This window comes from Akebia trifoliata, chromosome 9, assembly GCF_017979445.1.
Source record: "Akebia trifoliata isolate Shusen 1 chromosome 9, ASM1797944v1, whole genome shotgun sequence".
NCBI lineage: Eukaryota > Viridiplantae > Streptophyta > Magnoliopsida > Ranunculales > Lardizabalaceae > Akebia > Akebia trifoliata.
In genome coordinates, this window is record NC_141383.1 from 26,072,114 (window position 1) to 26,095,448 (window position 23,335).

General features: G+C 34.6%; 2 protein-coding genes across 3 annotated transcripts; one reads left to right on the forward strand and one right to left on the reverse strand.

Moving 5' to 3' along the window:
- Positions 1-3,935: 3,935 nt before the first annotated feature.
- On the forward strand, positions 3,936-10,248 carry LOC147395056 (uncharacterized). 2 transcript variants are annotated; one of them, XM_086454412.1, is made up of 14 exons: positions 3,937-4,104; positions 4,282-4,403; positions 4,898-4,948; positions 5,135-5,254; positions 5,631-5,750; positions 5,919-6,054; positions 6,551-6,721; positions 6,839-6,994; positions 7,325-7,431; positions 7,577-7,667; positions 7,784-7,925; positions 8,570-8,840; positions 8,930-9,053; positions 9,657-10,248. In XM_086454412.1, exons 1-14 carry the CDS (start codon positions 3,967-3,969, stop codon positions 9,912-9,914), a joined length of 2,007 nt encoding a protein of 668 aa, XP_086310538.1. In that variant the 5' UTR covers positions 3,937-3,966; the 3' UTR covers positions 9,915-10,248. The 2 variants fall into 2 exon arrangements, with proteins under 2 accessions (XP_086310539.1, XP_086310538.1); XM_086454413.1 differs by lacking the exons at positions 8,930-9,053; positions 9,657-10,248 and having other exon boundaries at positions 3,936-4,104; positions 8,570-8,844.
- A 3,246-nt stretch (positions 10,249-13,494) lies between these two features.
- LOC147395057 (trans-Golgi network-localized SYP41-interacting protein 1-like) lies at positions 13,495-21,512 on the reverse strand. The gene is made up of 8 exons (XM_086453217.1): positions 21,353-21,512; positions 20,462-21,126; positions 17,435-20,380; positions 16,039-16,843; positions 14,794-15,449; positions 14,400-14,547; positions 14,214-14,295; positions 13,495-13,826 (listed from the first exon to the last, which is right to left on the reverse strand). Exons 2-8 carry the CDS (start codon positions 21,077-21,079, stop codon positions 13,724-13,726), a joined length of 5,358 nt encoding a protein of 1,785 aa, XP_086309343.1. The 5' UTR covers positions 21,080-21,126; positions 21,353-21,512; the 3' UTR covers positions 13,495-13,723.
- Positions 21,513-23,335: the final 1,823 nt, after the last annotated feature.

A 23,335-nucleotide genomic window follows, 5' to 3' on the forward strand; every position in this document is an offset into this window, starting at 1 on the left:
TTTTTGAAGATTATGTTTTTCTAAGAATAGAAAATCAAAGTTTTGGGAAAGAAAATACTAGGGATTGCAAAATAAATACAATTTTTTATCCGAAAGTTAGAAGATGATGGATTTTAAAAGAAAAATTAAAGGATTTTCAATTAGGGATTGAGGAGGAGGGCATTTAAATCATTTTCTATTAGTCTCTCATTATAGACAGAGGTCCAACTAAATGTTTCTGTTTGAAAACATGCCGGACTATGTTAAATATGGGTCTTGCTAAGGTGTGCCCTTATGTCGGCACACCTTAAAATGCAATAAATACATTTTGAAAATTGAAATTTGTATTTAAAATATCTTTAAAAAATTATTTTTTTTTTATCAAAATATCCGAGATGGTTATTCTCAAGGTGTATTTATTGCACTTTTAAATATTTTTGAGGTTATTGATATTTATTGTACTTTAACGTGTGCCCTTGACGTGTGCTATAAGCACACGTTAACCTGACTGTACTCTTCAAATATTTATCAAAAGAGATACCTTTTTCTTCAATAATGGAAACATGTCATTGACTTTAAAGCGGGTTGCCCGGCTTCAACATTTAAGATTGGAAAATGCTGAAGTAATATTGAAATTGACATCGTTTCAGACATTGATGACTTGGAAGTGTTTATAGAACTATAAATACTTTCATCAAGATACGAGCAAGAAGTTTCTATGGTTCCGTGCACACCAATGTCTGAATCGATGTCAATTTCAATGTTAATGGTACTTCAGCACGACACTTAGAGATAACAACATTTGACCCACATCATCCATGAGAATGCTTATAAATTTATAGATAAACCCCTCCAAAACTAGTGAATATTTGAATTACCCGATTTTTTTCAAACTGATGACATACCACTTCACCCTTATCTTCTCTAATATACAAAAGAAAATCCTTTCTTGTAAATTATTTACCAATGAGATCAAAGGATTTGAAGATGACTGATTTTAAGAAGAAGAAAAAAAATGGTTTTTGGAGGATGAGAGCATTAATATCATTTGTCATTAACCAATAAAAGAGGACTGAAGTCAAGGGGTGTATCATCAGTTTGAAAACATAAGGGGTGTTCATATATTACCCAAAATGTGGAGCACATGTCGTCAAATTTGAAAACAAAATGATACCCCCATTTATTTGAACAGCCGCTTCAAAGCTTTTCCGAGTTGGACTTTGCAGTTTACCAAAACGTGGAAGACGAGTCAAGTAATCTAATGCTGAGTCCAACACGTTAGATGAGGTTTAGATATGTTATTTTCTTTTTATAAAAAAAAAAACAAAAAATTGGTGGATTTATACAAAAACAATCAACTTTAATAATGAAGAAAGTTGTAAGATTTAATAATTTTTCATAGTGGATTAGTATTCATTCATTTTTATCTTTTTAGTTTTTGTTTTTTAAAACCATTAGATTAATTAACCAAACCATTACTTCGTAATTCTAGGGAGATAAATCTCAACAAATCTTGGGAGAAGTGGATGTAAAGGTTCCCTATGAAGCCAACATGTCATTAAAGGCTTAAATTTGTCATTTTATTTGTGTAAATAGTTGGATATCCTTGATCTTGAAAATATCATTAAAGATTTAAATTTATTGTCGGACACCGAATTCACGACAGACATGCAAGTTATATGTGCTTTTGTAATGGATTCATAATCAATGACTTTTTATCAAATTTTTATATGTATTAACTATATACAATCAATCAAATTAATTTTCCTTTTATTTGTAGTTTTAATAAAAAGGGAGAAGTCTTTAGTTCAAGCCCCTTAATTGGCCACATGTAGGGATTTAGCCCTGCTTACCTGGTATGTGTGGTTTGGGGGGGCATTGCATATACTTGAGAGATTTAGATGGGATATGATGTTCTAAGAGATCAATTGCCTTGCCCCTACTAGTTAGGCTTACTGATTTGAAATCCCGTCATAAAAAGAAACAACATAAAGACCATAGGATTATGAAAACCATTTGATTGTGTCATAGTACATTTTTAAAGGATTGTATCAAACTTTCAATGCTAATGTACCTGTAACATTGTAGTTGCCTTGGTCAGAGAGTTGGATTAGAGTCATTGTTGTTGGAGTTTTTACATCAGTGAGGGGTTAGGGTTTTTGGGTTGAGCTATTAAAAGAAGAGAAGAGTGAAGAGAGGGGAATTAGGTTGCTCGATGGAATATAACAAATGAGTCTTGAGATAACTTAGCACCGTTAGATCCTTGCAGTTCTAATGACTAGATTTCATTGTAAAAAAACGTGGTCTCCTAATCATGATCTAGATATATTGTATATGAGTGTTAATATCACAAGGCATTCTCACATCCTTTGAGATGAAACTAGTCCTTACTGTCCCATGCCCCAACCTCATGAAAGCTTTCCAACATGTAATAGAATGAGTCGAGAGGCTACCTAATTTAGAACATATGAAGGAAGGGAGCAAACTCTATCGTTAATTTTGTAGCCAAGCCATTCCTCTAGGGGTAAGTATTTTTTTTACATCGATGAATTTTTCATACTTAAAACATCTCTAACAAGCTCTTTAAAGTTTGTGGCCTCTTTATTTTAAAGAGTGAAAAGTGAAAAAACCAGTTCTAAGAGACTACTTAAAAATAAATGTTAAAATAAAGAGTGGGGTTCCAATCTATAGATGAAGAGATCCTCCAAGATTAGTTATTTTAATGTTAAAAAATGAAAAATACTTTTTTTACTAACTTAGTAAGAGTTCAAATCTTAACTAAGGGTCGTTGAGTTCACATGGATTACCACATTGGCAATCCAACGCACATGTATCTTTCTAGATTTCATATAAAAACTCATATCCAAATTTTATTATTTATTTATTTATATTTTTTTTTGAACTTGGTCCAATGTGTTGAAAATAGACGACTACCAAACTCTCAAAACTTAAAATTAAAATTTAACTGTGAAATATAGTGTGTTTTTAATTAATATATTTTTTTTCAAAATTCTTAGAATTTTATTCTCTACACGCTGCTAACATCGAATCATTGTTTTGGATGCCAAGATGTGAGCTCACATGACCCTTGGTATGATTTAAGTAAATTTTAACAAATGTAAAATAATATAAAATATTAATAGTAAAATAAGATTTGTTGAGTATGTTGAAACAATCAATAAATTTTAGGGTAGTTAAAATAATATTTATCACTTTTTGACAAAAGACATTTTTTTACTTTAAAGATCATTGTTGGCGATGCTATGATGATGTAAAAAATTAAATTCTTTACATGACAGGTGGTTCCAACGCGGAACTGATGTTAATGTTTGGCCAACCCCCATATGGTTATATGTCTTTAAGTACCTAATATATTAGTCTTGGAGCCCCCAGATTGACCAAAAGAGTATGCTTTGGTGACCTGTTTGAGACTTTTTAGAGCATTTGGAGAAGAAAAGTCTAATCATCATCAACTACAAATAAAATAAAATAAAATAAACCAATGTTTCTCTTTCTAATCTTGCTTCTCTCGTTATAATTAGACGAGTAGTCAATCTTTGATTATAAATTTCACGTTTAAAATATTGATTAAACAACTTCGGTCTGTTACAAGCGTTGAATGCGGAAATAAGAGAAATATAACTAATTTTATTGCGTGAAAAGTATGTATTGTTGAAGGTGAATTTTCTTTAGTATAAGAAATTCTGGTCGTTTTAATTGGTGGAAAAATACCAAATTGTTGAAAATTTGTATGTCAAAGACGTTAAAATTTCAAATTTCCAGAAAAATTGGATCACTTCTGTTAAATTTCGTGGAAAGAAATAATAAGAAAAACAAGGATCAAGACAAACCATTTCTTTTCACATTGGTAGATGTTTTCAAGTCGTACTAATCAAAATTAGTCCCTATATAAGCTTTAATCTCTTCTATGTGTTGTATCAGCTTTTCTTTCTTTCTCTCTCTCTCTCTCTCACAATTGCAATAAACATGTCTGCTAATGTTGAAGCATGGTTGCATGTACAAAAGGGTCATAAATTATTTATATTATTAGTGTTGATTATCGAATGTATCGTAATCACGTCGAGTGCCCCAGTTGGAGTGCAATTGCATATACAAGACCGACATGTAAAATTTAATTTCTAATACTGTTACATTGATTTTTTTGTTCTTATTATCATTTTATTTTAATAACAAAATACGTGACTCTGAATTGAGTTTAATGAAGAAACACTATTCATGATTCATTTTAATGAAATTTGAATTTGATATATTTCATATTTGGTGATGGATTGATTTATGAAGGTTGTGATGGATAATGGGTTGGTTCAAGTAACCTTATCGAATCCTGAGGGCATCGTTACTGGAGTACGGTATAATGGCATCGAGAACTTACTCGAAGTGAATAATGAGGAAGATAATAGAGGGTATGTGTGTAGTTTTATGTGATTAATTATTTATTCATAATTTCATTTATTATTATTATTATTATTGGAGGATGCTTAATAATGGTGCTACAATGGGTTAAACTAAACTTTTTCTTTAATGATTTTATTTTTATTGTAATATATTGCACAAAAAAAAAAATCCTTAAAAAATTAATTTTCCAAGAAAATGTAATTTGCAAGTGTACGATTTCGTAAAATTGTTTTAGTCGTTTGTATTCTCGACAATGAAATTTCTCCGACCAAATCGTTTTGGTGTTAAAAATCCTAATTTTCTTTTTTCGTTTGACTAATTATCTCTTTTACATTTTCCTACGTGCAATCGATTTCTTTGACAAACAATTTTGGAAAAAAAGAAGAAGAAAATGCATTTTTCAAAGAAATTGATTTTGTTTAATCTGCAATCTTTTCATGTTTGTCCAATAAAAATTTATGACCCCTCTTGATTGGACTTAAATTCTTTGATTGATCTATAGGTACTGGGATCTCTATTGGAGCGATCAGGGACGCACTGGAATGCATGACGTGTAAGCTTCTCGTTCCTTTCGTTATATCTGATCTTATATCACAACTGGTGATGTTTCTTAAATCACTCCCATATTATATCGTTCAAACCCGACAAAACAATTGTCGATCATCGAGTTAATAGGCCTTGAAAGAGGTTTTCCATAATTAATAGTTTTTCTAATAAAACTGTTCTTATTGTCATGCAGGATTAAAGGGACTAAATTTAGTGTAATATTGCAAAACGAAAAGCAATTGGAGATTTCCTTCACAAGAACATGGAGTCCCTCCCTCAAAGGCTCCCTTGCCCCACTAAATATAGATAAAAGGTGTGTGTTTCGTGATTTCGATCGAGATCAGACTATAAAATTGACCCACAAACGTTGAATGTTTCGAAAATATATTGAGAAGTTCGATTTTTCTTATTGTCCTAACTAAAATTTACCTTAAGATAGGATTTTAAACTTTATGAATGTTGACTATATAAATTGTTTTAATAATTATGAATCTTGATCTTTTACTTCTTGGTCTCCTTCAATAGATCATTGACCCATCATGATTGTTTGGTGGGCCTACATACAAAAAAAATCAGCTAAAGTGTTGATTTCTAACCAATAAAATAAAAGCAAAATTTTAAATTTATAATAATAATAATAATAATTATTAGGAATATTAAAGATAATTAATAATTTTTTTTTTTTGCAGGTTTATAATGCTTAAAGGTTCTCGTGGTTTCTACTCGTATTCGATATTCGATCACTTAAAGGGATGGCCAGATTTCACTCTCAATGTAACCAGACTTACTTTCAAGCTTAGAAAAGACAGGTATAATACTTATAACATTATATCACAAAAATGTGGTTTTATAAGTTTTAATTATATTTTTAAAACAAATTTATTTGTATAATACTTATAACATTATTGATTTTATTTTTTTTTCCATATGTTTTTAATTATATGACATCTATGATGTGGGGTTTGTAATGCAATTAGGTTTCGATACATGGCCATGTCTGAGGAGCGACAACGACGAATGCCCTTACCTGATGATCGTTTATCAGGACAAGCCCTTGCGTACCCAGAAGCCGTTCGTCTCGTAGACCCGATCGAACCACAATTCACTGGGGAGGTAAAAATGGATCATTTTGTATAAAAACTCAAAAATTAAATAAATAAATGGATGATTTGAATTTTTTTTATACTAAAAATGTTTTTTAAAAAATTTAATTTATGTATAATTCATGTGTAAAATGTTAAGTCCATACAAGGACAAAAAAAAAAAAAAAAAAAGAATGAATCTTGGAAAAGTTTAGCAGTTATTTATTGAATCTTTTATTCCCCCCTCAGTTTAAGAAAATTTGGAGTTTGATTCTTAAAAGTTGACCTTGACCAAGTCAAGTGACACACCATATGACAGTCTTCTTCTCCATTGACTCATAAAAAAAGTAACAAATCTATGATGTCTACTTAAGGTTGATCAAACATTCTAGGGTCCAGCCTAGAGCAGATCATGATAGTCTGCCTTCGAGGTGGGCCACCAATCGGATGGTCCTGATCGATGAAATAAGTTGGCCATATGAGATGTAGAACATCAAATTTTGATGTCTATATTGTTTTATGTGTAGGTGGATGACAAGTACCAGTATTCATGCAATAACGAAGACAACAAAGTTCATGGTTGGGTCACTTCGGGTCAACCAGTGGGCTTCTGGCACATCACCCCGAGTCACGAGTTTCGAACCGGTGGGCCTCTCAAGCAGGAACTCACCTCCCATGTTGGTCCCACCACTCTTACCGTAAGTACACCAATCAAGGCCATCCATCACAAAATGGGACCCATCTATATTTGATTATCATATAAAGTTTTTTGATCAAAGTATGATGATCACATATCTTGTTTGTTATAAATTCAGGTTTTTGTTAGCCCACACTACATGGGACAGGAAGCCATACCGATCTTTGGAAATGGTGAAGGATGGAAGAAAGTTTTTGGTCCGGTTTTTATTTATCTTAATTCCGGTCCGACCGGTACAAGTGAGCGTACACTCTGGGCGAATGCAAATGACCAGGTTCGATTCGGTTCAATCATTCTTGTTATATATTTCGAACTCATCAGAGTCAACTCGGATTGATTTAATTAATTTTGAAATCTTTCAGTCAAGATTTTGGACCTTGGGCATGTTAGTGACATTATGGTTTAAAATCTTTGTCTCTAGACAATGTTTAGGAAATTAAAATCTAATTATCTTGACCAAGACATTTCACGATGAACAAAAATGTTCTTGAGAAATTGAATGTTTTGGAGTCAATGTTTCATTCAGATTCGTTGAAATATGAATGTCTAGGGTCGAAATGTTTTGAGATGGTACGAAACTTACATTTTGGTTTTCATCGATCAGTTGCAGAGTGAAACCCTAAGTTGGCCATACAATTTCCCAGTTTCGATTGACTTCCCTAAATCCGAGCAAAGGGGTTCTGTTCTTGGTCGATTATTGGTTCGGGATAGGTATCTCTCTCTCTCATTATAAATATGTTTAATTTTTTTAATAAATGTAAATTGGTCGAACCAAATTGAACCAAGGTGCGGTCATAGATTTACCAATTTAGAGAATAAAATTTTTTTTTTTTTGGTGCTACTTTCTTGTCTTCAGGTACATTAACATACATGATATATCAGCTAAGGCTGCTTATGTTGGATTAGCCTTACCTGGTGAAGTTGGATCATGGCAGAGGGAATCCAAGGTTATCTTTATTCCTGCAGCCAAACATGTTATTAACCCTTTTATATTAGTTTGTAACAATAGTTTCTTAAATTATTAAAATTACATGTTACTCATCCTATTATTATTATTTTTCAGGGCTACCAATTTTGGACTAGAGCTGGTTCCGATGGTTCTTTCGCCATTAATAACGTTAGGGCCGGAATCTATAATCTCTATGCATCGGTCCCTGGTTTTATAGGAGATTACAAATCTAACACGATTATTACCGTCACACCAGGTAAATTCCTGGCTTCGTGTTGTTGTAATAATCTAGTTGATGATTGATCGCATTAGGTGAGAGAGCGAATTTATACAAGAAATAAAAAAAATCCCAAACGATAGTTTCTTTTGGGTTAGTGAATCGCTCTGATCATCTCATCCATGGACGTAGACACTAATCGAATCATTTAAATCATTATGATTCTTATATGGAGATTTGATATTCCAGAAATATGAAATTTAAGTTAACTAAAATTATGTCATCATGGTCGTATTCCAAATATTTGGGGTTGGCTAAATTAATCTTGGGTTTTGTTAACTTGTGCCCTAAGGGTGTACGTTAAAGTGCAATAAATACACCTTGTGAATAAGAATTTCATGGTATTTTGGTTAAAAAAATATTTTTTAAGGGTATTTTTGGTACAAAATCTAATTTTCAAAGTGAATTTATTGCACTTTAAGTACACGTTAACAAAACCCATTAATCTTATTTTTTATTTAATTCTGTCCAGACCCATATGTTCTATTATTGAAATTTTGTTCATATCTACTTTCACAATCTCAATTCTCATTCTTTTTAGATATTTTTTTCGCTCTTTTAGAATCATAAGCTTGTATATTTTTCGTCGAACTAACATGATGAGATTAAAATTTTGAAAACAGGAGGAAAAATTGATTTGGGTGATCTTGTATATGAGCCACCAAGAGACGGTCCAACATTATGGGAGATAGGGGTACCTGATCGAATGGCCGCTGAGTTCTTCATCCCAAATACCAGTCCCCACTATGTCAATCCACTCTACCTAAAGATCGACAGATTTAGGCAATATGGGCTGTGGGAGCAGTACAGTCTTTTATATCCTACCAAAGATCTTGTTTACACGATCGACGCCAGTGATTACCGACGAGATTGGTTCTTTGCACATGTTCCACGGTGAGGATTACTTTAATCTTATGTTTTCAAGTAGATTAATTTCATAATTCAAGAATTTATGGTAATTATGATCATTGTTTACATTGCAGAAAGATTGGAAACACATACAAAGCAACTACATGGCAGATTAAATTCAAACTTAACAATGTGGGCCGAAGTGGTATCTATAAATTGAGATTAGCGCTTGCATCCGCCAGTGGGGCCGAATTGCAGGTATGGTACTTTTAAAGTTTGATAATTAGGTCGTTACTATGGAAAAAAAAAACGAAATAGCACAGATAACACAATCACACAAAATACAAGGATTTACGTGGTTCGGTACTGTGCCTACGTCCACAAAATAGAAAAAGAATAATCACTATTTTCTCATAAGTTTTATAACCCTAGAAATCTTTATTTATATAACTAAGAGTTACCAAAACATGTAAAACTCCCCAAAATAGAAAATCCTTAAGAAAATATTAGACGACTGCCCTTTTTATACCTCTCAAAAGAATTCAAGTTGAGGGCTCCTTGTACCCCTTGAACCCCTCAGCTCTGCCTAACGTAACAGAATATAAGACATTTACACAATAATTGTCAAACAGGACGAGCAAGACATTAAAATTATTATGTCATTCACATTTTTCAAAATATTTGGCATATAGGAGATATCTCCTATTTGGTAAAGAATTTTTTTACCAAGTAGGATGATTCTTGTACTTTTTATGCACTTTTTTTCTTAAAATTTCAAATAAAATGAGAAAGAGTATGAAAGTAAACATATGTAAATGTTTATTTATATTGTAGTAATCAAAATTTGTTTTTGGGTTCAAGGTACGGTTCAACGACGTGATTGTGAATCCTCCTCACTTCACAACTGGGCTAATTGGTAAGGATAATGCGATCGCGAGACATGGAATACATGGGATGTATTGGTTGTTTAATATTGATGTGAAGAGCGAGTGGTTGGTCGAAGGAGACAATGTCATGTTTCTCACACAAGCAAGAAGCTTAAGCCCATTGGCCGGGGTCATGTATGATTATATTCGTTTCGAAGGGCTCTCTACTCCCAACCTGAATAAGAAACCGTGATTAAATACATCCGAGTCATAAAATTTATGACTCGCACGTAAATAAAGAAATGTACATCTTCTGCAAAATGATAGTTGGATGGAATACGGAACGAGGGTATACAAATACGAAGATTCGTTGATTCGATTTACGCAATAAATCTCTTTTGAATGAAAAGTAAATAACAAAAGAGGGGTCCAATATTTTTTAATATATTTGTTGTTATGGGTTATATGTAATTCAGTTAAATTAAATTGAACATTAGAAATTTAACTTTGTTAAATAGGTTATAGATTCATTATTTGAAAAAAAAAAACCAAATTTCATGTAAATTGGTTTTCCTATAGTGATTCAAATCTTGTACTCCAAGCTACACTCTCAATTTCCAGTTCAATCTTCTGCATTTTTTGATTGTTCATCTTGTTTGGTGTTGGTGGCAAGTTTCAAATTGCTGGTCTTAACTAATCATAGTCACAAAGTCAGAGTACGGGCTGAAAACAACAAGGGAAAACTTCGGAAAAAAAAAAAAAAAAAACACCAGAAAAAATGATAAAAAAATATATATAAAAATTATAATATATATATATATATATATATATATATATATATATATATATATATATATATGGGAACGGTTCAGCAGGCCCTTATGGTGTCATGCATTTTTTGTAAATTACTTTTGATGGGGTTACAAGTTTTGGAATAGGCTGATTTTTTGTGAGGATGATCTCTATGGTGAAGAGATCATCCTCACCAAAAATCAACTCATTTTGAAACTTCTAACCCAAGTTTACAAGTTGAAGAATCGTGGACCATCTAATTTTTGTAAATCACTTTTGATGGGATTAGAAGTTTTGAAATATGCTGATTTTTGGTGAGGATGATCTCCTCATCATAGAGATCATCCTCACAAAAAATCAGCTCATTCCAAAGCTTGTAACCCATGTTTTGAAAAATGCGTGGTACCATGTGGGGCACCATAATGGGCTGTTGAACCGCTCCCTCTCTATATATATATATATATATGGGTCCCGTTCGGCACCCTAAGTTTTACCACACACTTTAGCAAACGCGTTTTGTCCTACATGGGTTAGAAGTTTCGGAATGGGCTGAGTTTTGGTGAGGATGATCTCTATGGTGAGGAGATCATCCTTACCAAAAATCAGCTCATTCCAAAACTTCTAACCCCATCAGAAATGATTTACAAAAAATGGACGGTCCACGATTTTTCGACTTGTAAACATGGGGCTAAACATTTCGGAATGGGCCGATTTTTGGGGAGGATGATCTCCTCACCATAGAGATCATCCTCACCAAAAATCAGCCCATTCCAAAACTTCTAACCCATGTAGGACAAAAAACGTTTGTTAAAGTGTGTGGTAAAACTTAGGGTGCTGAACATTTCCCTATATATATATATGGGTCCCGTTCGCCACCCTTAGTTTTACCACACACTTTAACAAACGCGTTTTGTCTTACATGGGTTAGAAGTTTCGGAATGAGCTGATTTTTGGTGAGGATGATCTCTATGGTGAGGAGATCATCCTCACCAAAAATCAGCTCATTCCAAAACTTCTAACCCCATCAAAATTGATTTACAAAAAATGGACGGTCCACGATTTTTCAACGTGTAAACATGGGGCTAAACATTTCGGAATGGGCTGATTTTTGGGGAGGATGATCTTCTAATCATAGAGATCATCCTCACCAAAAATCAGCTCATTCCAAAACTTCTAACCCATGTAAGACAAAAAACGTTTGTTAAAGTGTGTGGTAAAACTTAGGGTGCTGAACATTTCCCTATATATATATATATAGGGAAATGTTCAGCACCCTAAGTTTTACCACACACTTTAACAAACGTTTTTTGTCCTACATGGGTTAGAAGTTTTGGAATGAGCTGATTTTTGGTGAGGATGATCTCTATGATTAGAAGATCATCCTCCCCAAAAATCAGCCCATTCCGAAATGTTTAGCCCCATGTTTACACGTTGAAAAATCGTGGACCGTCCATTTTTTGTAAATCAATTTTGATGGGGTTAGAAGTTTTGGAATGAGCTGATTTTTGGTGAGGATGATCTCCTCACCATAGAGATCATCCTCACCAAAAATCAGCTCATTCCGAAACTTCTAACCCATGTAAGACAAAACACGTTTGTTAAAGTGTGTGGTAAAACTAAGGGTGGCGAACGGGACCCATATATATATATGAATCACCAAATTCTAGTATGTTTCAAATTCCACATTAAAAAAATAAGAAAATATTTAATTTTTTTTTGTGGAAAAAAGGGGAATAAAATGACAAAATTTTTTTTTGTTCGTGTTTTTTAATTGTCAAAGATGCAAGACTCGTTTTTTTGTTACTATGTAACATTATGAGCGATGCAATATGGGAGGCCCCACAAAATTCATGCAAGGAGACGACACTTTGCTTCCATGTGGTATTTATTTGTTAAAGAAGCATTGTAATACAGTGCATACAAGTGTATCTAATCACCAGCAGGAGATTTCTTAAGTCTCAATGAGGATGCTAATCGTCAAATACAATACTTGACAATTCTATAGTAATAACTAGTAAACAAATATTGGTGATTGGCTAAGTACGACCTCCTTTTTCTCATGTTTGAAAAAACTGACTTATTAGTCTCAAAATTATTATTTTTTGAGAAAATTACTTAAAGGACACCTTGATAGAGGGATTTATTTCTAAATAATCCCCAAGCTTTGAATGGTAGATTTTTTATTTTTATTTCTTAATGATCCCTCATTAGTAGTAAACTCACCGCTTATTATTGAGTTCACCACTTTTTATTTATTTATAGTCGAACTTGATGCTAGTTATTTATTGTCGAGTTTACCACTTTTTAAATAAAAAGTGGAGAATTCACTAGTAAAATTTACCCATTTTCAATTTTCAATTATTTTTTAATTACTAAAATATATGAAAAGATCGACTAAAAATTAGAGATAAATACTTGTTTAGATGATTCAACCCGAAAGAATCATTCTCCATCGATTTTCATTCAAAAACTAAGAAAAAAAAATGAAAAACCCTACTTTTTTTCATACATCTTCAAAATGTTTGAAAACATCCCTTGAAAATAATTTTTTTTTTCCTTACTAAAATCTTTTCCACTGGAATGGAGTCTCCGAAAGTCATTTGAGATACTAAAAATCCAATTTTTTTAGATGAAAAATGATGAATTTGAACAGTTAGGACATTCTATCGTGAGAAATGTCGGGAATGAGATCCAGGGATTGTTAAGAAAATAAAAGTTTACTAAATGAACTATTCAGAGACCGTCCAAAACTTAGGGACTACGTAAAAAAAATCCCTTCACCACGGTCCTTTAGATAATTTTTCCTTATTTTGATAAGCAAGAAGTTTAGTGGTTAGTTATTAGAGGTTTAAGGTGGTGGATTCTAAACCCAGGTCGTGGAAGCCACATACAGCCTTTAACAAGTTGGCACCATCTATTGGGGACAGTATTAAGAGGGGCTTTAGAAAAAAAATAAATCAAATGCAGGGGCACAAAAAAAATGTCAAAAACAAGCTATGCAACCCAATGCCATTGGTAAAGCTCAAATAAGTGGCTCAATCTACATAAAATTTATATTCCATTTCAATTATCAAATGTCAGAAGCTCTCCACTTGCATGAAGGCATGGATTCTCCGTAAACTCTAAAACATGGTTGCAGAGAATCAAGAAAATACAATAGAAAGATTATTAAGCACACATGCACAAAAGCGCAAGACCAACTTACATCTATGTTACAACTTGTAGATCATATATAGAGAGGAAGTGGAAATGTAGAGATCACAGGATTAGTTACAAAATGGTACCCAATAGCCATATATGCAAGAAAAGCCAGTAGGCGATGAGGCCAATTCTTGCTCTAGGCTGACTCATCAGAACCCGACCTCCTGATACCCTGCAGTCCATAGATTCAAATGGAATTAGTTCTTTGTGTAGTGCACAAGGAAGCAATATTCTTCTTATAGTGCAAATTATCTAAATTGTGGAACACAATTAATAGGTTTCCAATGATGGAATTCAGACTCATCGAATGATCTTAACTATCGAACCAATTGTATTCTTTTTAGATAGTTGGAGTGTAACAAAAGAAAAAAACTTTTATTGGATGGTTGAAGTCATCGGATGATCAATCTGATTTTTGTTCAAGGAGGGTCTCTCACACGGGGTCCACTGATTAGACAGTTTTGATTAACAAGAACCAAGCACCATTTGCTAGATATAGAGCATAAGTTGCCATATGTATGGAATCTAATAATATAAATAAGTAGATTGACAAATTTACCAGATTCCATCAATCCGATCTGCTATAAGCTTTCCTTGTCTTGGGATAAGACCTGATGTATTGAGAGATTTGAATACATGACCTGCAAGAGAGAGAGAGAGAGTAAAAAATTTGCCACCCAAACTTCTGAATGCTTACTTCTATTGGGAAAAAAAAAAAAAAAAAACAGCCAGTAAAAAATCAAACCTTTATCATCATCAGCTTCAGGGTGTTTGATTAGACTATCAGATTCAGAATCGATATTGAGGGCCAGATGTTCACTTGATCCTTTCCGCATTGTTCTCACATGAGCAGCAGAAGGGACAGGAGAGATTGTGTTCACTCCAACTGGGCTCTACATTAACACAAGTGATGGAAATAGGATTCAAAACATTTCTACCAAAAACCATGAAAATAAAATAAAACAAAGAGAACCTACAAAGGGAGTGCCATAATGTGTAATTTTCAGGACAAACATCTAACAACTCATTACCTACTCAAGTGGTCTCATGAGTTGCAGACTTGGTGATTTTTTGGAATTAAATACAACTCTCACTTATCAACAACAGAAAACATGTATGAGTATGCTATTTATACTTACCACATCATTTATTTCAGATATCTCTGACCCAGTTGTAGCCAATGAAGATGCTTCAAAGATGCTCCTTTCCTGGACAGTATCTGGTGGAGGCGGCCTACCATGAATCGAACCTTCGAGAAGTGTTACTTTGGCTGCCAATTCGTCTACCAACTTTTGGTTCCCATGCAATTTGACACCAAGTTCCAGAGCTTCTGTTTTTGATGTTTGACATTCCTGAATTAAATCCGTGACCATCTTTTCTAAGACAAAAAAGTGTCCCTTCACACCAACAGATTTCTTATCTTCAACTAAATTATTTCCTCCCATATTCTGAATCATTTTCTTCAATCCCAATGTTAATTCAGTTAAGTCAATCTTCACATTTTCTAAATCCTGGTTATTGCTGGTAACAATTTCAGCTTCTTTCTTCAAATGTTCAATTTCACGAACATGAGTCACCAGACTTGACTGCAGCTTTTCTTTGTCGCGAGATAAGGTTTCCATCTGATGCTGCAACTCAACAACCTTATCGATAATGTAAAACAATTTCTTTACATTAGCTGAACTATGGGAATCTGGGTAATCTAGTTCTGAATCTTCGAAAGACATTTCAATCCCATTTATCTTTTCAAAGAGGCTTTTAACTTCGCCTTCTGACAAGAGAGACTCCTCAGCCTCTGAATCGATAAAGATAAACAAAAAGATTAAATCATAACACCGAACGATAATAACTAAACTCAGGTACTCTAAAATAATTTAGGGCTGCAACTCGGGTGGGGTGGGCCGGGTTGGGGATCAACCCATGTCCAACCCACATTTGACAAACACCAACCTGACCTCAGGCATAAAATGCTTAACCCAAGCCCAACCCAAGTTGGATCGACTCATTCCTCATTAATACTAGGTAATTTAGTATCAATAATGACTTATATAAAGATAAGTAGTAGGTAAAAAAATATAAAATTTACAACTATTTTTCCTAAAAAGGATAATGATGATTAACTAAAATTTGAAATGTGAATTGTGGATGAGAAAGAAACAAAGATAATTAAAAATATTTTAAAGTTATAACCCTAATACATTCGGGTTCAGGCAATCCGAAGCCTATGCCCGAACCCAACCCAATTTGATTCGGTCAAATTCTTTTTTGCCCGACCCCTAGTTAATTGTGCCCATACCTGACCCAACGTCTGGTTGAACCCATCAGGTTCGTGTTTGGCTCGCCCAAGTTGCAGCCCTATAAAATATAATATTAAGCAAACACACCTTGTTTTTTCATCGCCACAATACTATGCAACGATGAAAGTTCTGCTTCTCTTTCCTTCAATGTATCTTCTATGGCACCATAATCGTCTAGTTTAAGATTTAGCTCACTGCAGGTATTTTGCAATGTTTCCAAATCACTCTCCAACTGAGAAGCTCTTTTTTGATATAAGTCCCTTTCTTTTATGAGATTTTCCGAGGTCATTTCTACCTCTTTCAATTTATTTTGCAGATCTTCAATGATTTCCTGTGATGCATTCTTTATGTTCTCAAACTGTTTTGTTTGAATTCGATTTTTTCTTGCAGCCAGTAACAACTTCTCTGCTGCCTTAACACATTCGGTGCTTCCAACTCTTTCCTGCTCCAACTTTTCCAGTTCGGCACTGGAGCTTGGATTCGATACATCGACATCAAACTGAAGTTCTTCAGCAACATCTGTGCATGCAGAGAGCAGCATAGTTAAATCATTCTGTAAAGTAGATACTGCTGCCTCTTGAGCTTGGTTATGAGCTTCTAAATTCTCCACTTTCAGCTTCAAGGATTCCATAGATTCAAGCACAAGAATGACTTCATCCCTTGTTACTTGTAATGCCCTCAACATAACTACAAAAAGCTCATCCATGGAACTAAAGAAACCTTCAGACTTATCTTTAATAAGTTTGTTCTTCATATTAAATCCTTCTAATATCTTTACAAAATATGAAGAGATACCGTCAAGGTCCGCTGCACTTGTTTCACTGTTATTTATTGTACCATTAGGGACGTTCTCAAATTCTGCTGGAAAAGGCTTTTCTACATAGGGATCCGTCTGAAATTCAGAAACCAACAATCCAATCAAGTAAAGCCCTCCCAGATTTAAAAATAAAAAACTAAAAAAATAAAAAAATTGGGGAGTTTGAAAGTAGTGAAACACTTTCCTTACTAACATAGTAATATTTTAAGCTTTACTAAGGGTCGTTTTGCTCAAATGGATTACCACATCAACAATCCAACACCACAGCCCTCTAAGTTTCATTGAAAAACTCAGATCCATTCATTTTTTTTTTTTTTTTTTAGCTTGATCCAAGGTTTTGAAAATGGATGGCTACCAACTTCCAAATAACTCCCAAACTTAAAATTGAAATTCAACGGTGAAAAATAACTTTTTTTGGAACATTTTTTTATCAAAGTTCATAGAATTTTGTCCTCTACAACCCTGAAGCATCAGATCATGTTTTTGGATGCCACAAGGTGAGCCCAAGGACCCTTAGTAAGGGTGAAATCCTTACTAACTTAGTAAGGCTAGTCGGACTCAAAGAAGTATGTCCAACTATAGAGAACTCTCATCGTTATTGTGCAATGAACTAATTTTGTTTCTAGGTTTAAAAAGGTTCACATAACAAGCAGGGTTAGATATTACCTCATTCCCAATCTGAAAACGCATTGGATCTGAACCTTTCTTGACAAACAGACCTTGTATACTTTCCAGAACAAGGTGCATCTCTCTCAAGCTCTTAAATTTTTTCTTAAACCCTTGCGTCAATGAGGATGATAAATCTTCATCTTTCATAAGCATGTCAAGATGATTAAGGTGACTCAGAAGCTCCACAGACCGGCTTTCTACGCTTCCATGAGTACCAGTCAACTCTTCCATGCATGTACTTAATTTAGCATTTATTGTAATTATCTCCTCTTCGGCACTTCTCTTTTCTTTGACAAGTTCTGAAATATTACTCTCCGCCTGTGATAATGCATCTTTTACCTTTCCCAGCTCATTCTCCAAAGAAGTTTTACCAACTTGTGCATCGTTCTTTTCTTTAACAAGTACAGAGACATTCTTCTCCACCTGAGATAATGCATCTTCAAGTGATTTTATAGTTAAGTATGACTCTTCTAACTTGCTAGCCTCAGAAAAAGCTGCTTCTTTTGCTTTCTCTAGCTCTTTCTCTGCACAAGCTTTATCAACTTGTGAAGCTTTCGTCTCTTCAGTAAGTACAGAGATATTGTTCTCTGACACTGAAAGTGCTTCTTCAAGTGACTTGATAGTTATGCAAGCTTCGGTAAACTTGCTTTGATAATTATTAAAGCACGTGGCAAGCCATTTTACCTTTTCTACGGGCTCCTTGAAAACCGCATCAACCGGAAGAACAATACTCTCTATAGACTCCATTACTCTCTGTAACATACGGTTGCTCTCTAGCAAGAACTGCTCAAGTTGATCCCTTTGAGCTTTCATATCAGCAAGATCAGACTCCAACTTTGAGATGAGACCCAATTCACCAATCAATCTATTGATCTCATCTTTGCCTTCGTCGACTGCAGATTCTTGCCGCTGTAACTCCAGCTTTAATTTCTCAATTTCCGTGTTTTTTTCATCAAGAGAACGTTTCAGGCCTTCCCGTTCTTGAACTATCCCTTTGCCTTTCTTAATTGCCATGGAGAGTTTTTCTCTAAGTAGAATGGATTTCTCCTCAGATCTTTCAAGATCTTTAAGCAGGTAATCTTTTTCATCTTTCAATGCAACTACTTCTCTAGATACCCTTTCTAATTCTTCTGACAGATTAGTAATCTCTGCTCTGGATTTCTCCTCAGATCTTTCAAGATCTTTTAGCAGGGAATCTTTTTCACCTTTCAATGCGACTCCTTCTTGAGATACCCTTTGCAATTCTTCTGAGAGATTAGTAATCTCTCCTTTCACCAGCATATCCTCCTCTAAGATTTCCTCGAACAACGTTAATTCTTGATTCCTTACATACAATAAACTCTGGATTCCTTCGAACTTTTCCATACCAACACGAGAAGACTCAGAAGAGTCATTGATACACTCTTCGATCTTCCCCACACATTTCTTTATAAGCATATCCATATCAGAGTGATCAACCCACTCTTGATCATCAACTCCAGAAGCTTCTAAGAACTTTCTCATTATTCTGTCCTTCTCAGAGGAGGCCCGAAACTCCTTTTCAACAATTGCCTCATATTTACAAGACAAATCTTCCAATCCTATTTGAAGAGTACTTTTTTCCTGTTTTTCTGCTGAAAGAGATGCGGTCAAGCTGTCAATCTCATTACGTGCTTCAGCCAATTCAACTTGAAACTTGATTATATCTCCTTTAGCGTGGGAAAATGATTCCCAAAGCCAGTTAATTTGGGATTCTCTCCCATCAGCTAAAATTGTTTCTGGTAGGTCAATTGAAGACAAAGCACGTACAATTTCGTGGTATTCCAAGGAAACATTCTCCAATATATGCTTCTGATCCACAAGCCACCTTACTTGATCTATGATATCCAAGGAGCGGAGTTCACCAGTGGTATCAATCTGAAACAGGATATCGTAAATATCCTTGAGGGTCGTGTCCCTTTCCACGAACGATTCATTTAGTGAGGTAGCCAAGTCCTGGCTTTTGACCAATTTAAGTTCAGCAACCTCAAGGGCATTTGATTTCTCCTGTAATTCATGCACACATCTCTCAACCTCATTCGATTTCTCAGCCCAAGCCTGCTTCAATGAGTCCCGCTGTTGAACCAGTGCCTTACCCTTTGTAACAGCCAAGCTAAGCTTTTCTTTGGTTGTAGCAGACTTAATCTTTTCCTGCTCAAGTTCCATACTGGTTTTGTTCGCCTCTGCTGTCGCCACTTGAACCCGTTCTTTCTCCCTCTCTAATTGCTCCAACAATTTCTTGTTTTCATCTTCGAGTTGATTTAGTCTCTCGACAAAATCAAGTTCCTTCCTTTTGCACTCAAGCAGCTCATCACGGGCTTTGTCGAAAACAATCCCAAGTTCATTGTCAGGGATTGTAAAATCCAACCCGACTTCAGTTAAACACTGACTAAGACCATTGACTTCAGAGAGGAACTCGTTATAGTTCTGAATCATCTGAGAGGTACCCTTCTCAACAAGAGATAGTCTCTCGGCAACAGAATGATCTGACAAGTCGTCTGGTTGAACGACCGTCGAAAGGGAATCTAACAACCTCTTTGTAACAGCCTCGAGATGCCGGTCCCTTTCAAGCTGACCCTCGGATGATTCTTTCAAAGAAGAAACAACAACGTCATGGGATACTGAAAACTCAGTGACTTTTGTACTGAGATCTTCAATCTCTTGATCTTTTGTAAAAAGAATGGCATGAAGTTCTCTAATTGTTTCCTCCGATTTCAACTGTTCATTTAAAGCACTTTTGAGAAGTGCGACAAACTTGTTACAATCACTGACCATAACCTCCATTGGGGTGTCGGAGATGTGGGACTTGTTCTGCCCATCATGCCCATTGTCATTCTGGATAAGAAACGATGGTTGATTAGTACTCATAACTTCAAGCTGTTGGTGAAGATTAGCAAATTCTCTCGTAATCGTTTCTCTTTCTTCCTGCATTGCAAATGTATATTTCAATAACCCTTTTAATTTGAAAAAAAGAAAAAAGAAAACATGCAAATTAAGATAATCAACCTCATATCGCTGCGCCATAATTTCTTTTTCGTCCGCTGTTTTGTCCAGCATAGCCCGCAGTTGAGCAACCTCGTCCATCAGTTGATAAGACTTCTCCTCCAGCTTCTCTTGGATCTCAGAATTCAATTCACGGTCCACAATATCGGCATTTCTCCCATCGCCCACAACTAACTCTTCTTGAGCATCAACAAAAGCTTCTTCCTTTCCTGCATCTTCGGTTTGATTTTCGTCTTCTGGGTCATCTCGTAAAGATTCATCTCTACTTATGGGTGCCTCATTATTGTGATCGACAAGCAAAGAACTTGGTTCTTCATCATTGATTATGCTTTCGGTTTCGGTTTTGACATTGGAAGATTCAGAATCAACGAAACCACTTGATTCTTCCTCAGTGGAAACAGGCATTTCAAGTACGGAACTTTGCTCGAGCTCCGAAGATTTTAGCGAATTTGCATCCAAACCCGAATAGATAACTCCTTCACCAGAAGAAAACCCTAGATCGACCTTTGGGGTATCCTCACCTTCGTTTTCCTTCCCATCAATCCCTCCATCACCAGTTTCGATAGATCCTGAAACTTCCAAAGTCTGATCTGTAACGAAATTTTCAGAACTCTCAGACATTTCGATCTAACATAATCGAATTGCCCCAACGAATCACCAATTCTAATCTGTAAACAACGAATCAGAAACACACTAAAACACACAAATTCCCAAATTCTTTAACAAACAGTAACAGATCACACCTTATGTATAAAAAAAATAGAAGAATTTTACAAGAAATAGAACCAGAGCTCAAGAAACAAGAACCCTAAAAATCAAGAAGAAAACAGTACAAAACGAATCCCTAAAATCAATAAGAAAACTGAGAGATAAGTGAAATTGATGATGATCTACCTGTGAGAGAGAATCCGAACTGGCTTCTATTGCTTCGATTTATCGGATCGAATCTGCGTTTCTGTCTTAGTTTCTTGGGATTTCTTTATCGAATATCGAATAGCAGTAAAAAGTAAAAAAGTAAAAAAAATAGAGGGTTAAGTAAAAATTAAAAAAATAAATGGGGTTTAATTGAGACTGAAAGTAAATAGTTGTTAGAAAAGAACACTCCTGCAGGAGGGTATGGAGTATATCAAGAAATGTTTGGAGATGGTTCCGAGAACCGGGTTTTTTTTTTGGGATCAACTCGATAGGTGCCGAACCCGGATTAGACAGGTCGAGTCAACCCCTCATCCCAATAAAATAGGTTTTATAAAGATAATTCGTTTCTTCTTGATAAAAAGTTGGGATTAATAGATTCCCAATCTAAATATTAATAGAGAAATCATTTTCTTACTAAGATAGCAAGGGAAACGGCCTTACTAAGCCTCATCGACCGATTAAAAAGTTCTCGAGATTTGTTACTAATCTTTAGGACCTGTTAAATGAATCTCGAGGTCGTTTTTTTACTGTGGATGAGGCTTAGTAAAGCCTTTTTTTTCCTCACTATCCTAGTAAAACTAGTTATCTAATGAAAAATATTTAAATTCTCAAAAATAATCAGGATTTCAGATCTCGTCTGACCGAGTCATTTTGCTATTATTCTATAATGAAATGGATTTATATACTGTGTCTTAGGTTTCACTTCATTTTGTAAGACAAACAAGAGGACTTGAATGATATTTTGAAACTCTCCATTAAGACAATAAAATGTGGTCGAGTCAATTGGGATTTAGTATTTTAATTAATATAATTAGTTTTTAAAGAAAAAAATAAATTTGTGATTAATGATCTTGTAATCTATATTATTTTCTAATGAGTAGTATGTAATATACATTTAATAAATGATTATAAACCAAGTTAAATGGTTTATCTCTTTCAAGACAGGATGACTCATCTAAGACAACTCGGTCTTGTCCATGACGAACAATCCTTCGACCACCATTCATAGTGTCGATCTATTTATCTATATTTCATCAATTCCTTAATTCTTAGCTCTAAATTCAATCAAGCAATCAACACATCTCAATTTTTTGGCAGTACATCACCACTATCATCAATCAAGAAATCGCCTTTTAGTACCTATTTATTTCTTTCCTAACCCAATTTTTTGACAACTTAACAACACAAATTTTTTAGATGTCTCAAGTGAGCCGGTTGGCCCAGTAATCCGACCTCACTTGACCTAAAGAAAAAGAGTTAGGGCCTTGATCTTGAGCTTGCAAAGGTAGAGTTGGGCTCGAAGGCTTGGCCCGTTAGGGCCAGGTCCAGGCATAGCCAATTTAGCCCTATAGGAGCATAAGAGTCGTCTAGGTGTAGCCTCTCACTCTCTCTCTCCAAGGCTAGGTAAGGACTCAACCAAGACCGATCCAAATCTGCCCATTAATAGCCCTACCATCTTTGGACAATCAATCATCTATCCATCCATCTTTTTTGGTTTTAGGTGAAGACGGTGAAAGAACGAGATGTCACACAATTTTTTATAGAAAAGCTATCCCCACACCTTCATAATCCATTAAATTTTAGAGTTTTTTTAATACAAAATTTCCCTTAAAATTGAAGCAACTCCATTCAAACCTTTTTTTTCAAAACTTCGTTACAAAATCTCCCTTCATACCCATTAAAATCTTAACGAAAAAATTGCCCTTCTCTATAACTGTTGAGAAAGAAATTACAAAAAGACTTCCTAATACTATATTTAATATAATAAATATTGGTTTGGTTCTCGATTTGATTCAATTCTAAGACACCCTTATATTGAGAATCGAACTAAGTCAATCAGTTATTCAAATTTTCAACTCAGAATCAAATTGATTGCCTATAAAACTAAACTAAACCAACCCTTACTATCTGGGTATGGTTCGATTCTTAGTTTGGCCCGATCCGATGGCATCCCTAGTATTG

Excerpts from the sequence above, each read along its gene's own strand:
- LOC147395056 (XM_086454412.1), top strand. The coding sequence starts at position 3,967 with ATGTCTGCTAATGTTGAAGCATGGTTGCATGTACAAAAGGGTCATAAA. Across the intron at positions 6,995-7,324 it reads GGGCGAATGCAAATGACCAG|TTGCAGAGTGAAACCCTAAG; the intron begins GTTCGATTCGGT and ends TTCATCGATCAG. Across the intron at positions 9,054-9,656 it reads CCAGTGGGGCCGAATTGCAG|GTACGGTTCAACGACGTGAT; the intron begins GTATGGTACTTT and ends TTTGGGTTCAAG.
- LOC147395057 (XM_086453217.1), bottom strand. The coding sequence starts at position 21,079 with ATGTCTGAGAGTTCTGAAAATTTCGTTACAGATCAGACTTTGGAAGTT. Across the intron at positions 16,844-17,434 it reads GTTTTCAGATTGGGAATGAG|ACGGATCCCTATGTAGAAAA; the intron begins GTAATATCTAAC and ends TCTGAATTTCAG. Across the intron at positions 14,548-14,793 it reads TATCTGAAATAAATGATGTG|AGCCCAGTTGGAGTGAACAC; the intron begins GTAAGTATAAAT and ends GTGTTAATGTAG.